The sequence below is a fragment of the Caloenas nicobarica genome, chromosome 10 (assembly GCF_036013445.1).
Source record: "Caloenas nicobarica isolate bCalNic1 chromosome 10, bCalNic1.hap1, whole genome shotgun sequence".
Classification (NCBI taxonomy): domain Eukaryota; kingdom Metazoa; phylum Chordata; class Aves; order Columbiformes; family Columbidae; genus Caloenas; species Caloenas nicobarica.
Genome location: NC_088254.1, coordinates 22,884,622 through 22,898,497, shown reverse-complemented (window position 1 = coordinate 22,898,497; position 13,876 = coordinate 22,884,622). Strand labels below are relative to the sequence as shown.

At 57.2% G+C, this 13,876-nt stretch overlaps 1 protein-coding gene across 7 annotated transcripts in view; it reads left to right on the top strand.

Moving 5' to 3' along the window:
- The window catches only part of TLE3 (TLE family member 3, transcriptional corepressor), a 28,838-nt gene extending 16,018 nt beyond the window's left edge, over positions 1–12,820 (top strand). For 2 of the 7 annotated variants that reach the window (XM_065641319.1, XM_065641316.1), the window contains exons 8-21: positions 801–1,002; positions 2,166–2,182; positions 4,362–4,481; positions 4,711–4,761; positions 4,874–5,029; positions 5,127–5,259; positions 5,535–5,731; positions 6,565–6,641; positions 6,840–7,089; positions 7,917–8,164; positions 8,890–9,037; positions 9,769–9,919; positions 10,329–10,405; positions 10,616–12,820. In XM_065641319.1, coding sequence (XP_065497391.1) covers positions 801–1,002; positions 2,166–2,182; positions 4,362–4,481; positions 4,711–4,761; positions 4,874–5,029; positions 5,127–5,259; positions 5,535–5,731; positions 6,565–6,641; positions 6,840–7,089; positions 7,917–8,164; positions 8,890–9,037; positions 9,769–9,919; positions 10,329–10,405; positions 10,616–10,723 — 1,935 coding nt within the window. In that variant the 3' untranslated portion in view covers positions 10,724–12,820. Of the gene's footprint in view, positions 1–797; positions 1,003–2,165; positions 2,183–4,361; positions 4,482–4,710; positions 4,762–4,873; positions 5,030–5,126; positions 5,260–5,534; positions 5,732–6,564; positions 6,642–6,839; positions 7,090–7,916; positions 8,165–8,889; positions 9,038–9,768; positions 9,920–10,328; positions 10,406–10,615 lie in introns of all 7 variants that reach the window. The other 5 variants (XM_065641320.1, XM_065641317.1, XM_065641318.1 and 2 more) reach the window with 3 other exon arrangements.
- Positions 12,821–13,876: the final 1,056 nt, after the last annotated feature.

The following is a 13,876-nucleotide window of genomic DNA, read 5'->3' as shown; positions in this document are numbered from 1 at the left end:
CTGGCTGGACCCACCACTGTCCTCAGGGTGGGGAGCTGTAGGGTGGTGGCCTTGGGCTCTTGGAGGTGACGCGGCCGCGGGCAGAGCCTTGACTGGCAGCCAGCAACTCGGATCTCAGCTTGCGTGCTTTAAGTTTGAATTTGAAATAGGAACACGGGGGGTGCGTTTGGTTGTAGTTCAGCTTGGGCCGGCCCCATCCCCAGTGCAGGGCACGTCCAGCGGCCGTCGGAGGGGACGGGAGCGGCGGGTGGCAGGACGGGGCCAAGGGGCTGTGTGGGTGGTTTTCCTCTCGCTGTCAGGTGCCTTCAAGCTGGCCCTGAGCAAATAAGCAAAACTTTTCCTTTCGGAGGTGCCGTGCAAGGGTCCTGGATGGTTGAGTTTTCTCTCTCCGATCTGGTTTAGCAGCTGGAGCTCCAGCCAGAGCCGCTTTCTGCGTTCTGGGTGGTATTTTTTTTTTTCCCTTATATATACTGAAAAGCAAAACTAGCCAAGTCTGTAGCGATGATGTGAATTACCTTGGATTAAGGATGACTCCTGCGGTTTGACCCGGGGTGTGTGTGCGCCGGGCGCACCCTTGCGCCCCCCAACTGCAGCGGGGATTGTCCCCGGGGGGCCGTGCATGGGGCACCCCCCGTCCCTCCTGCTAACGGGGCTTCTCCTTCCAGGCAGCCGAGCGGGGCAGCTCCCGGGGCATCCCCGGGCACCTGCGCCTTCGCGGCACCACGTCGCTGCTCGATGCCTCAACACCCCCCCCCGTCCCGCTGCCCCGTCCCCGCTCACTGGTGGTTTTGTTGCAGCAGCAGCAGCTCCAGGCCCAGCACCTCTCCCACGCCGCCCACGGGCCCCCGGTCCAGCTGCCGCCGCACCCCTCGGGGCTCCAGCCGCCGGGCATCCCGCCGGTCACCGGCAGCAGCTCGGGGCTGCTGGCCCTCGGCGCCCTGGGCAGCCAGGCGCACCTCGCTGTCAAGGACGAGAAGAACCACCACGACCTGGACCACAGAGGTGAGAGCGAGCGGCCGGATCAGCGCAGTCCCGGGGGCTGCTCATCGCTGCATCCCGCGGTGCTAGAAACACGGAGTCACAGTGTGGTTTGGGTTGAAGGGCCCTCCCCAATGCCCCCCCAGTGCCCCCCTGCCACGAGCAGGGACATCTGCACCAGCTCAGGTTGCTCAGAGCCCCGTCCAGCCTGGCCTGGGATGTCTCCAGGGATGGTTCAGCCACCACCTCTCTGGGAACCTGGGCCAGGCTCTCACCACCCTCAGGGACAACAATTTCTACCTTGTGTCCAGCCTCAATCTCCCTCCTTTAGTTTAAAACCATCACCCCTTGTCCTATCACAACAGGCCCTGCTCAAAAGTCTGTCCCCATCTTTCTTATGGGCCCCTTTTAAGTCCAGAAAGGCCGCAGTAAGGTCTCCCCGCAGCTTCTCTTGTCCAGCCGAACACCCCAGCTCTCTCAGCCTGTGTCCCAGCAGAGCTGCTCCAGCCTCGGGTCATTTCTGGGGCTCGTCTGGCCCCTCTCAGCAGGTCCATGTGCGTCCTGCGCTGGGGACCCAGAGCTGGTCACAGCCCCGGTCCAGGCTCTGCTCCCCGGGCAGGGCTGTCAGCCAACAGCCTCCAGGCTGCTGGGCGCTGCTGCCGCTGGCTTTGGGGTGTTCTCCTCCCTGGGAAAGCCAGTGAGGAAAAGCTGTTGGTATCCAGTTACATTCAGTTTTTTGGCGTGGACACAAATGACCAGGAGATCCCAGGAAAATGGGGCTCTTTGAGTACAAATTGGTGGCTGATCCACATCCCGCTGAGGTGGCTGCGGAGACGGGTGGTCGGGACCTTCTCCTGGGTTTGTGCCTTTGGGTACGAGAGCCAGAGAGCGGTGCCGTTCCTCTGGCATTTCAGGGCATTTCCCCTTTGCCCTGTGTGTTTCACCAGATAAATCACGTTGTCAAAAGGAAAGCGGGGAGGAGGCAGCGGGAGCTGGATGGACAAGGGATATGAATTTTAAAGCAAAGCTGGAGAGAGCCCAGAAAGGTTCTGAGTTAAAGCAGGAGGTCATGCAGTGAAGAGCTTCTAGATTTTTTTTTTTCTATTTTAAGTCTTATTCTAACTTGCTTTATTTTTCTGTCTTTTATTTTGGCTGTGACCTCACCTCTGACACCATCTTCTAAAAAGAGCGAGACTCAAGTGCAGTAAGTCCCATTAACCTCCTTTTTTTTTTTTTTTTTTTCCTCGGTTTCTGGTGGCTACATGTTTTTGTTTTATCTGTTGTTTTAAAAAACAGACTATGGATGTGGGCTCCAAGGATGCCTTTTGCACAGGTCCTATTTAATTTTTTTAAAAAAGGCAAGCAAAAAATAACCCCCCACCCCAACTGGAAGAGCCGCTGGGCTGTTGGCTGTGCCGGGCCAGTTATGAGATCTGGTTTAAATCTTTTTGATTGCGGCAGGGCTTCGAGATTCGGTTTCAGCTGACTAAGCCCTGTGAAGGAGCGCAGTCAAGTCTGCACAGCTAAAAAATCCTTGGGTGATTAGGAAAGCTATTTTATTCCTGATCACTCGTCTATTATCTTGGGTCATCTAATCTGCCGGGCTGGGTTTTGGCTATTACGCTGTGTTAAGTAGGACTTGGAAGGTCAAGCAGTTAACTAACCAGCTAAATAACCGTGGTGGAGGACAGCCCTCACCTCCAGCACGGCGGCTTTTCACTCGTGTCCCCGACGTCGCGGTGTTCGTAGCGGCGGTTTGGCTCGTGTTTTGGCCAGGTGCAGTGGATGTATGGAAGGCAGGGGCTGTATTTTTGCGTGGGCAGAGGTTGGTAGGAGCCGGGGGGGCTGCCCTCCCCATGGGGGTGCTGAGCCCGCGCCCCCCACCCTGGGGTGCACAAAGCCTCCGTCTCGGGGACAAGCTGGCAGGACAAAGCCCGGCTGAGCTGCGGCTTTGCAGCGATTTCCTGCCCTCCCCGAGCCCACAAATGGGCCTTTTGAGAGCTGGGGGCGGATGGGAAGAAAAGTGGCATTTATGGGGGGAGAGGGGAATTGAGCATCATTAACCTCCTCCTTCCGCGGGGAGGGGGCCGTCGGAGATCAGAAGGTTCCCGATCTATAAAATAAAATACGGGGTATTCCCCACGGAGGTTTAATGCGCACGATAATCAGCGTTAGTCATTCATATTTTCCTAGCCTTGCCTGCGCAATAAAAAATATTTAGTTTCTTGGCGGCGGGCCAGCGGCAGGCTGAATGGATCGATGCCTCTAAATGCTTGACATGATTCTCGGGTAGCTGCGAGGTTTTTCAGCATGACTGCCTGAGAAGAAAGACCCCGGTGTTATCCAAAGCTGCTTATTGGGTACCGAGGAGGAACATGAACTGCTTTAGTTCTCCTTTTCAGCTGGGAGAGAAAGGCAGAGGAGCTGGGGGACGTGCTGCTTAGCAGGGTGGGGGGCTCAGCTCTGACGTGAAGGGATGGTGGTTTTACTGCTGCTCTCAGGAACTAATTGCAGGGGTCTGCGTGAGGCCGCGATGCGGGACCAGGCGTTCTCCGGGCTCTCGGGGGAGTTTTGCTGCTGTTCCTGCTCCTAGTCCAATCCCAGCCTGCGAGGGGCTTTCCTGGGAATGCTGACAGCTCCGGAGCTTTGCATGGAACCCCCCTGAGCAGAGATTTTTGCAGATGTTTTTTTTGGATGCCCTTTGACTGGGCAGAGCTCAGCTGCCGGCACAGCTCAGCCAGGGCTGGGATGAGGCTCCGGCTCTGCTCATGCTGGAGGAGGTGGGTGCTCGTGTGGGTGCCAGCCCTGTGCAAATCCTTCTCCTGCCCAGGGGCGAGGATTGGTGTTCCCTTGGGGGCAGAGGATGATGAAGATGGGGCTGTTGCTCCCTTGGAGACAGAGGATGATGATCATCTTGGGGCTGGTGTAGCGGAGCGCAGCTTTTCCTCTCTCTGCATTGCCCTGTATGTGCTGGTGGATCCCAGCGGCTGCAGGAGCTGCGGTAACTGGGCACAGCTTCTCCCAGGGTTTGCATTTTTAGAAAACAGCCAGCTTCTCCATTTTTTTTCTGCCATGCTGTTGCAGTAAATGGGCTCAGGTGCCTACGGGCAGCTGTGGAGCAGAGCAGCTGCACGGGGCTGTCCCGGCAGCATCCCCAGGGCTCAGAGCGATGCTCAAAGCCGTTCCCAGCCCAGGCTGGACCCTGTCCCAGCTCCCTGGCGTGGGGGGCTGTGGAGTCTCACCTTGCCCTTGGGGCTTTGCAGTCTGGGGCAGGGCTGGATTTCAGGCTCGGTGCTGGCTGGAGGGGCCGTTTGCGGCACCATCTGCTTGTGAAGTCCTGTTTCCTCCTGTTTCCAACTGAAGAGTTTCTTCTGTCACTGCAGAATAATTCTGTTTCGCCCTCGGAGAGCCTGAGAGCCAGCGAGAAGCACCGGAGCTCCACGGACTACAGCATCGACTCCAAGAAGCGGAAAGCGGAGGAGAAGGACAGCATGAGCCGATATGTGAGCGGGGGCTTGGGCTGCGGCCGGGGCGCTGGGAGCTGCCGGGGAGCATGGCAGCACGCGTTCGGACAGGACTTTGGGTGGGAGAAAGCGGAGTTTGGATAGAGCTTCCCACACATGGTGTGGGTGACCCGTGTCCTGCTGCTGGGGGGTTTGACTCCCCGGGGGGGCTGCCTCCCGCCCCAGGGTTTACAGCTCTCTGCAGGATGCGACTCCCTGTGTGTTTCAGGACAGCGATGGCGACAAGAGCGATGACCTGGTGGTCGATGTCTCCAACGAGGTGAGCCCTGGGGGTGTTTCGGCAGGTCCCCCCAGCGATTCCTGCCTGCAAGCAGAGCCGGGGGGAGCCCTCCCCGCTGCTGGGGGTGTCAATGGTTTCTCCTGTGTCGCAGGACCCCGCCACCCCCCGGGTCAGCCCAGCCCACTCCCCCCCGGAGAACGGCCTGGACAAAGCCCGCGGGCTGAAGAAGGGGGACGCGCCCAACAGCCCGGCCTCGGTGGCCTCCTCCAGCAGCACCCCTTCCTCCAAGACCAAGGACCTGGGCCACGTACGTCCTTCCCTCCCGGGGGTCGGGCCCTGCCAGCTGTGGATGCTGGTGGTTGAGCCTCATCCTTTTCTTCTTTTTTCATCCCTTCTCCATCCAGAATGACAAATCGTCAACACCCGGGCTCAAGTCAAACACTCCGACGCCGAGGAATGATGCTCCGACCCCGGGGACGAGCAGCACCCCGGGGCTGCGGCCGATGCCTGGCAAACCGACCGGCATGGACCCCCTGGGTGGGTACTGCTCACCTGGGTGCCCTGTGGTCCCTCAGTGTCCCCTCTTTGCTGGTGTCCCCAGCTCAGCTTCAGCCTGGGCCCTCTGTTGGGGACACAGCAGCTTGGGGTGGGGGGTTCAGCCTTATTGGGGATCTAATGCAGCTCAGGACAGGGGTGCCAGCAGCTCGGGTGTCCCCACACCAGTGACAGGGTGAAGGGGAGGTCCCCCATTGCAGGGCTGGGTGCTGACAGGCTCCGTCCCTTGACCGTGTCCCCACCTCTCCCTCCCGCAGCCTCGGCCCTGCGGACGCCCATCTCCATCGCGGGCTCCTACGCGGCGCCCTTCGCCATGATGGGGCACCACGAGATGAACGGCTCGCTCACCAGCCCCGGCGCCTACGCCGGGCTGCACAACATCCCCCCGCAGATGAGCGCCGCTGCCGCCGCCGCCGCCGCCTACGGCCGGTCGCCAATGGTGAGCTTTGGAGCCGTACGTAGCACTTTTAGCTCCTTTTTCTCGTTCCCGGTGGGGTGGTGGGTGCAGGGGAGGGTTGGAGGGCTGCATGGGGGGGGGTTCCCTTGTGTTGGCTGTGAAACTGGGGATCCGCACTGGCTGCATTTTGAATTGGCCACTGTTGAAGTGTACTGGATGTGGAGATGCCCCCCATAGGCATTTTTTTGCCCCTGAGGGTGGTGAGAGCCTGGCCCAGGGTGCCCAGAGAGGTGGTGGCTGAACCATCCCTGGAGACACCCCAGGCCAGGCTGGACGGGGCTCTGAGCAACCTGAGCTGGTGCAGATGTCCCTGCTCATGGCAGGGGGGGCACTGGGGGAGCTGGGGAGGGCCCTTCAACACAAACCATCCTGTGATTTTATGAGTCTGTGGGTGATGTGCAGGTGCCACTATGTTGGGGTTTATTCTCATGTACCCGCTGTGCAGCTGCCTTCCCCTTACTCGTGCTAACCACCCAGTTATAGGCTTTAAGGCCAAACACTGCCTCAACAAGAAGTAAAATGCTGCCATGAATGCAGAGATGGGGGTTTCTGCAGCCGGGGTGCTGGGTATAACTTGGCTGCTCCTGTCCCTGGGGGTTGGGAACAGCATGGGGAGGGGTGAGCATGTCCCACGCTGCTCCTTGCAGCCCTGCCACCTCTGCCTAATTCCCCAGTCCTGCCCCTTTCTGCCAGGGGAAAAATAACAATGAGTTATTGAGCAGCAAGGGAAAAGAGGAGCCCCCAGGTGTCCCCGTGCCTGCCGGGGCTCAGGGATGGGAAGCTGTGTGTGCCCAGCTCGTGCCGGCCTCACCCCACGTGTCTCTCGGCAGGTTGGATTTGACCCCCACCCGCCCATGAGAGCCCCTGGCCTGCCCTCCAGCCTGGCGTCCATCCCCGGGGGGAAGCCGTAAGTGTCTCTTGGTCTGCTGGTTTGCTGGGGGGCGTCGAGTGTGCCCGGGATGGGGGTGAGCGTGGGGCATCACCCGGGGCTGGTCCAGCCAAGCCCCTGGAGAGCCGTGGTGGCTCTGTTGCCCGGCAGCTGGGCTGCAATGCCGCCCACCCTGCCGGTTTGCAGGGGCTGACCCCCGTCTCCCCTCCCCGGCAGAGCCTACTCCTTCCACGTCAGCGCCGACGGGCAGATGCAGCCGGTCCCCTTCCCCCACGACGCACTGGCGGGTCCCGGCATCCCCCGGCACGCCCGGCAGATCAACACGCTGAGCCACGGCGAGGTGGTGTGCGCCGTCACCATCAGCAACCCCACCCGGCACGTCTACACCGGCGGCAAGGGCTGCGTGAAGATCTGGGACATCAGCCAGCCGGGCAGCAAGAGCCCCATCTCCCAGCTGGACTGCCTGGTACGGGCTGGGGCAGCGGGGGCTGCGGAGTCCCCGCTCAGCATCCCTCATCCTCCTGCTCCCCAAGCGCCTGTCCCCCACTTTCCCCCATGCAGAGATAAGACTTTTATCCAAAACCTAAACGTATGTGCAAAGCTGAGCTACCAAAATGACAAGAGAGAAGTGCAGGACGTACTCAAAGTCCTGGTGACTCCAGAGAGTCTGTACAGAATTTCCTGTACAGCACAGACCAGGAAGTATTACCAGAGAAATTTGGGACCAGGCCCTGTAACCTCTTAAGCCTTTTAGGGGACAGTTGTCTTTTCACATGGTGAAGCTGCCTTTTGGGAGGGATTAAAGGGAGTGATAGCTTCGAACGCATCATTTCCTCCCCAAATTTGTTTTGCCTATTGGTCTTCAGGTTGTATTTTGCCATACTCCTGTATACGGAGCAGGCTCTTGTGTTTGTATGAGCTGCCTCGCCTGGCTTATGAACTTGCAGCTCACAGTTTCTCACTGAAGGATGCGTGCTGCTGGAGAGAATATCTAAAAAGGGATGGAGATATGAAGCGTGAAAGAACCGTTGGTTCTTGGGAACAATTTCTTCTCCAAAGGGCTGTGGGGCATTGGAACAGGCTGCCCAGGGCAGTGCTGGAGTCACCATCCCTGGAGGGGTTGGACAGACGGACATGAGGTTCTCAGGACATGGGGCAGTGCCAGGGCTGGGGGAACGGTTGGACTCAGTGATCTTGAGGAGCTTTTCCAACCAAAACTGTTCTATGATTCTGTGATTTCCTAACGTGGTGAATCATTCCTCACCCTCCTGCAAACATCTCTTCCCCCTCCAGAACAGAGATAACTACATCCGCTCCTGCAAGCTGCTCCCCGACGGCCGCACGCTGATCGTGGGGGGGGAGGCCAGCACGCTCACCATCTGGGACCTGGCGTCCCCCACGCCCCGCATCAAGGCCGAGCTGACGTCCTCTGCCCCCGCCTGCTACGCCCTGGCCATCAGCCCTGACGCCAAAGTCTGCTTCTCCTGCTGCAGCGACGGCAACATCGCCGTCTGGGACCTGCACAACCAGACGCTCGTCCGGTGAGCCGGCTGCCGTGGGCCAGCACCGCGGGTTGCTCTGCCCCGTAATCGGGGTCTTCCTGGTCATATTTTGGCATGGGGACCTTGGGGATGGTGATGAGGATGCTGTCTTGTGGTGTTTTGTCTGTAGAATGAGACATGCAAGAACAAGTGTGATGGGGAGTGCTAAGGTACTGGGGGGGTTCAGCCTGGAGAACAGGAGCTGAGGGGAGACCTTCTGATCTCTGACCTGCCTGAAAGGAGCTTGGAGCCAGGGGGGGTCGGGCTCTGCTCCCCAGGAACAAGCGCCAGGACCAGAGGAAACGGCCTCAAGTTGCACCAGGGGAGGCTGAGGTTGGATCTTGGAACAATTTCTTCCCCCAAGGGCTGTGGGGCATTGGAACAGGCTGCCCAGGGCAGTGCTGGAGTCACCATCCCTGGAGGGGTTGGACAGACGGACATGAGGTTCTCAGGACATAGGGCAGTGCCAAGGGTGGAGGAATGGTTGGACTCAAGAGGATCTCTTGAGGATCTCTTCCAACCAAAACTGTTCTCTGATTCTAAATGAACCCAGCAGGCTTGGCCGGGCTGGTGTCCCTTGGCAGAGGATGCTCCTGGCTGGGATTCCTTGGTGCAGGGAAGCTTTGGAGATTCAGCCTGAGCACCAGCTCCCTTCAAGCAACCCACGTGCTTTTTGCCAGCGTTCCCCTTGGAAGATTTGCATTATTTTTTGTTGTTGTTGAAAGGCAATTCCAAGGCCACACAGATGGTGCCAGCTGCATAGATATCTCGCACGATGGTACGAAGTTGTGGACAGGGGGTCTGGACAACACGGTGCGTTCCTGGGACCTGCGGGAAGGGCGGCAGCTCCAGCAGCACGACTTCACCTCCCAGGTGAGCACGGGCTGCCCTCGGCCCCAGGAGGAGGAACGTCCTGGCCTGGTCATGCCGCTCCTCCTGGAGACCCCGTGCAGGGCTTTGATCCCCCACAGACAGCGGGGCAGCCAGCTCCTGCGTGCCCATGGGACAGGGGCTCTTTCTGCTGCAGAACAACCCGCACAACCCCTGTTAGCTCTGCCCATGGCTGTCCCAGCTGCTCGAGCTGTAACCCAAGAGTGTCCAAGGCAGGAAGAGCTGTGGGGGCTCCCCTGGCTCTTGTTTCAGCTACTCTTTCATCTTTTATTATTCTCTTTCATCACTTATTTAATCTTGCTGCCTTCCATGCTGAGTTTTTCTCCTCTGGAGGATGCCGGGAAGGTGCTTTTTGTCAAAGACACAAGTGCTGTCCCTGGCCGAGGCTGTTTGAGCGGGGCTGCCTTGGCCAGGGCTGCAGGAGCAGACACCGTTCCCCGGCTCTCGGCTTTGCTGTGCCCGCGGCTCAGTGGCTGGAGCCACTCAGTGACTTCAGAGGACCGGGCTGTGTCCTTCCCCGCCTGTTGGGCTGTTTCTCTTCTTAATTGTTTGCCTTGCGGGCAAACCATCATGTTGTTAAAATCATCAAGGGCATCACCTCCAGCTTGGTTTGTGCCCAGGCAATTGGTTTCTGTCCCCGATGGGGAATTGCTGAGGACACAGAGGTGGCTGGTGGGCGCAGACCCCCCTGAGCACCCTCCATCCCCCCGCAGATCTTCTCTCTGGGGTACTGCCCGACGGGCGAGTGGCTGGCGGTGGGGATGGAGAGCAGCAACGTGGAAGTGCTGCACCACACCAAGCCCGACAAGTACCAGCTGCACCTCCACGAGAGCTGCGTCCTGTCCCTCAAGTTCGCCTACTGCGGTAAGCGGCTCTGGCCATGAACTTGGCTCCTTCGGTGACAGCTGGGGACCGCAACAGGGATGCACGGCGCAGCGGTGGGGGCTAAGCACCGAGCAGGATCCATCCCATGGGTGGTGGAGATGAGGATTATCCCTGTAGAACAATCCCGGTTGTGGTCGCAAACGGCCACATCGCATTGCAGGGGGTGAACTGGTGTGTGAGCACTGGCAGTGCTGGGATGTGTCCTGCCAGGAGCGGGGCTGGGGTGGGCACGTCTGGAAAACCTCCATGTTTTCCAGTTCCTCCAAAATCTCCGATTTCTGAGCTAGGAGCCTTGTGGGGTGGGGAGGGTCGCAGGGTCTGGCTGGTTGCCACAGCGGAGGTGGCAGCAGCAGCTTTCGGCTACTCACGCCGTGTTTCCTGGGTGCAGGTAAATGGTTTGTGAGCACTGGCAAGGACAACCTGCTCAACGCCTGGAGGACGCCCTACGGAGCGAGCATCTTCCAGGTAGGGCGTATGGGGTGGGCTGCACCCGCACCCCCTCCCGGCATCACTGCAGGGATGGGGGAAATGCTTTTGGGGTGGCCGGATTGGTACCCAGCGCGCAGGATGCAATGATGCCACTTGCATGGATGCTGCTTGTTAAAACACAGCAGCCTCGGTGGGGAAACCAAACTGATGGTTTTTCTTTCCCCCCACTTTTTCTCCTCTTCCCAGTCCAAGGAATCCTCATCCGTCTTAAGTTGTGACATTTCAGCGGATGACAAGTACATCGTCACGGGCTCTGGTGACAAGAAGGCCACAGTCTACGAGGTCATCTACTAACGGTGGATTTTCCAGCAGGGCTGGCGGCTCCTGGCCCTGGCGCTGGCAGGACTGGGGGCTCGGGGGCGGCCCCGGGGCAGCCCCGGGGCTCAGCCACGGACCGGCACGCTCCGGCGGCGCCCGGCGTACAACACACACGGATTTATTTGGAGGTCTGCAAATATGGCACACATTGAAGCCCTAAACGGATTTTTGTTTGGTTTTAGGGTTTTGGGTTTTATTTTGAATTATTTTTTTTGTTTGTTTGTTTTCTGGTTCTTTCCGTCTGCGCTTTGGTGGCACTATAAAGGACTTATTTTTTATTGTGACTTTTTTTTTTTTGGTGCATCCTGCATAAGACTTGTGAAAAATGTAAATAATGGACTAGTAAATAGCATTGGAAGGGTGGGGGACCCCTCCCGGTACACTAGTTGTGTATTTTTTGTCTGCTGTAATTGTATTCCACTGATGGTTTTGGTGGTGGCAATTTTTTTTTTTTTTCTTCCTTTCCCCCCCGAAGCGTCCGTTGGGACGTGACTTTGCCGTGCAGCGCGTAACCAGGCCGAGCAAAGGTGTCCACTGGTGCAAGTTGTTCCTGCTGTCGTAGCCGTGCGTTGTTCGGTGTGTTCGTGATGGTGGGACGCTGCTGGGACCGCGGGGGACTCGCTGGGATCCTCAGCTACTGACGGGACATCAGCAACACAATCACCTTTTTTTATAGATGGATTTTTTTTTTTTTTTTTTTTTTTTTGTGCTCGTATGTTTGAAGAAAAGGGGAAGCCCACGCTGCGGGATCGTCTGCGCAAGCCCTTCTTGGTCTTCGGACAGAAGCAATGAGGAGTGATTTCAAAGAAAGCTTAGTAAATTCAGCTCAGGGAGCCACGAAAGATAATAGCAACTTATGTGTTTTGTATTCAAATGAAAGTAAAGAATTAGAATTGATAACCTTTAAAATACAGTTTTTTTAAAAGCAAAGTTTACTAACAAGTAGGGTTTGTGTGGTGGGGGACGGGGCTGGCTCTGGTCGGGGCTGGTGGTCGTGTGTCCTGGTGTGTGGGTCCCGACGGAGCAGCCCCCTCCCCACACAGCCTGCGCTTCAGCCTTTTGTACTCAAGGGTTAAAAAGCAAACAAACAAAAAAAGACATAATGGGAAATAAAAATATTTGTGTAGCAGAAGCGCTCACCCTGTATTGTAGCATATGGAAGAGAACTTTTATACTACATTTCTATGGATTATTTTTTAATTTTTGGTTTTAACCTGGTCAAAAAGAGTAATGCTTGTGGGGTTGAGGTGAGAGCTGCCTGGTTCCAGGCGTGGGTAGCGCGGGGAGGAGGGTGATCCTGAGGCCAGTGTACCCGACCACATCCCTCCACAGATGGGGAGAGATGAGAGGGGATTGGAAGGAGATTTCATGGGAAATGGTGGTTTTTTATGGTCAAAATAAGAGGGCTTTGAGTTTGTGTGTTTTGGGTTTGGTGTTTTTTTGGTTTTTTTGTTTTGGTTTGTTTGTTGGTGGTTTTTTTTTTTTTTTTTTTTTAAATTTGCCCTTCTCTGTTCAAAAGAGGAATAAGAGGAATGTCCCAGGCAAACGGTGTCTGCCCTGTGCTGCCGGGGAGGGGATGGGATGGATTTTGTGCACCAATTACCCAGCAAAGGAAAGCTCAAACTGTACAACTGCATTTGGGGAAAGTGGTTCTGGAGGCGGTTTGGCTCAAAGAAGTGACTCTGAAAATGCCCGTGGACCCGCGCTGGTGCCTGCTGAGGGTTTGGGGGTTTGTGTTTAGTTCCTGGGGATGGAGCTGGGGGGACAGCTCTGCCCGTCCCCCTGCACCCCCAGAGCCGGGCACAGCGTCCCACCCCCTGTCCCCCCTGCTTTGCAGTGATGGGGGTACACTGGAAAGGGCTGGGAGGTTTGACGTGCCCCATGCAGCACCCCCCGGGTAAGGGCCGTGCCAACTTGCGGCGTGGGTGCTGGTTTGCAAGTCGGTGCTTTGTTTTCCTCCCAAGAATAAAAAATCAAGGAACTGCATCTACTGGAGCCAGGGAAGGGTTGCTAAGTCAGGCTTCTCAACTTTACACCAAAGTATGTAGCAGAATATGTACAGCTGTTCATAACTACAACCGGTTTTTGTAAAAAAAAAAAAAAAAAAAAAAAAAGAGAGAAAAAATAATAAAAAGTTAATGTAATGAAGCTCAAATGAAAGGAAAGTGTCTATAAACCGTTTGATCTCTGAAAACCTGCACATAAAAGCAAGCCGAGGGGCTGTGGTTCCTGCACCGTGGGGTGGGGGCACAGGCCCCCCCAAGTGCTGGGGCTGAGCGCAGGAGCCGTGGGACCCCCAGCCCTCGGCTTCTCCCCACGCCTTTCTGGTTCCCCCGGGACATGCTGCTGAGGGACGTGCTCCTCCCTCCTCGGTGTCCCCCCATCTCCCCTGGGGTCACCCCGCGCCCTGTCCGTCCTTTTTTCTGCCTAAAGGCATCACCCAGCTGCTCTGCGCTGCGGCTGCACCAGGACGTGGGGATGCTGAGGAAGGGCTGGGAGCGGGGCCCCCCCGGGGATGCCGAGGCGGGATGCTTGCCGTGCCCTGGGGACCCCCGGACACGAGCACCCGCATTCCTGCACTCCTCCCGGGCCCCCCGACACAGACAAAGCACTTTCCTTGAACCAGGACATATGGGCCGTCCTACGGGGGCTGCCCCGTGATGTATTGAACATGACAGAGCCCGCTGCGAGGGAGACGTAAAAAGCAGGGGCGGCACTCTTAACTGCTCGGGTTTCCAATAATGTACAGCGGCAAATGGTTATGAGTGCATTTAAATCTGATTTTAAGCTGGATGGAATGAGGGGCTTACACAGGGGACCATTAAAAGAAAAAAATTGCAAGAAAGCCTTTGTTGTAAGATTTTGGAGAGCGCGGTGCAGGGGAGCGGAAGGGTTCGGTGGGGCCCGGTGTCCCCCCCGGTGCTGCCCCCTTGGGTGCCTGATCCACTGCAGCTTCTGCTTTCAACAGTTCCCAGCAAACTGTTGCCCTTTGCAATTAATTTGGTTTGACTACAACCTTTCTGAAAGTGCTGACGGAGGAGGTGTTAACGCCGTGCGCACCCTCTCCATTTCCTATTTATGCTATCGGCTGGGCGCCCAACACTTGTACATCATAATTAAAGTATTCCA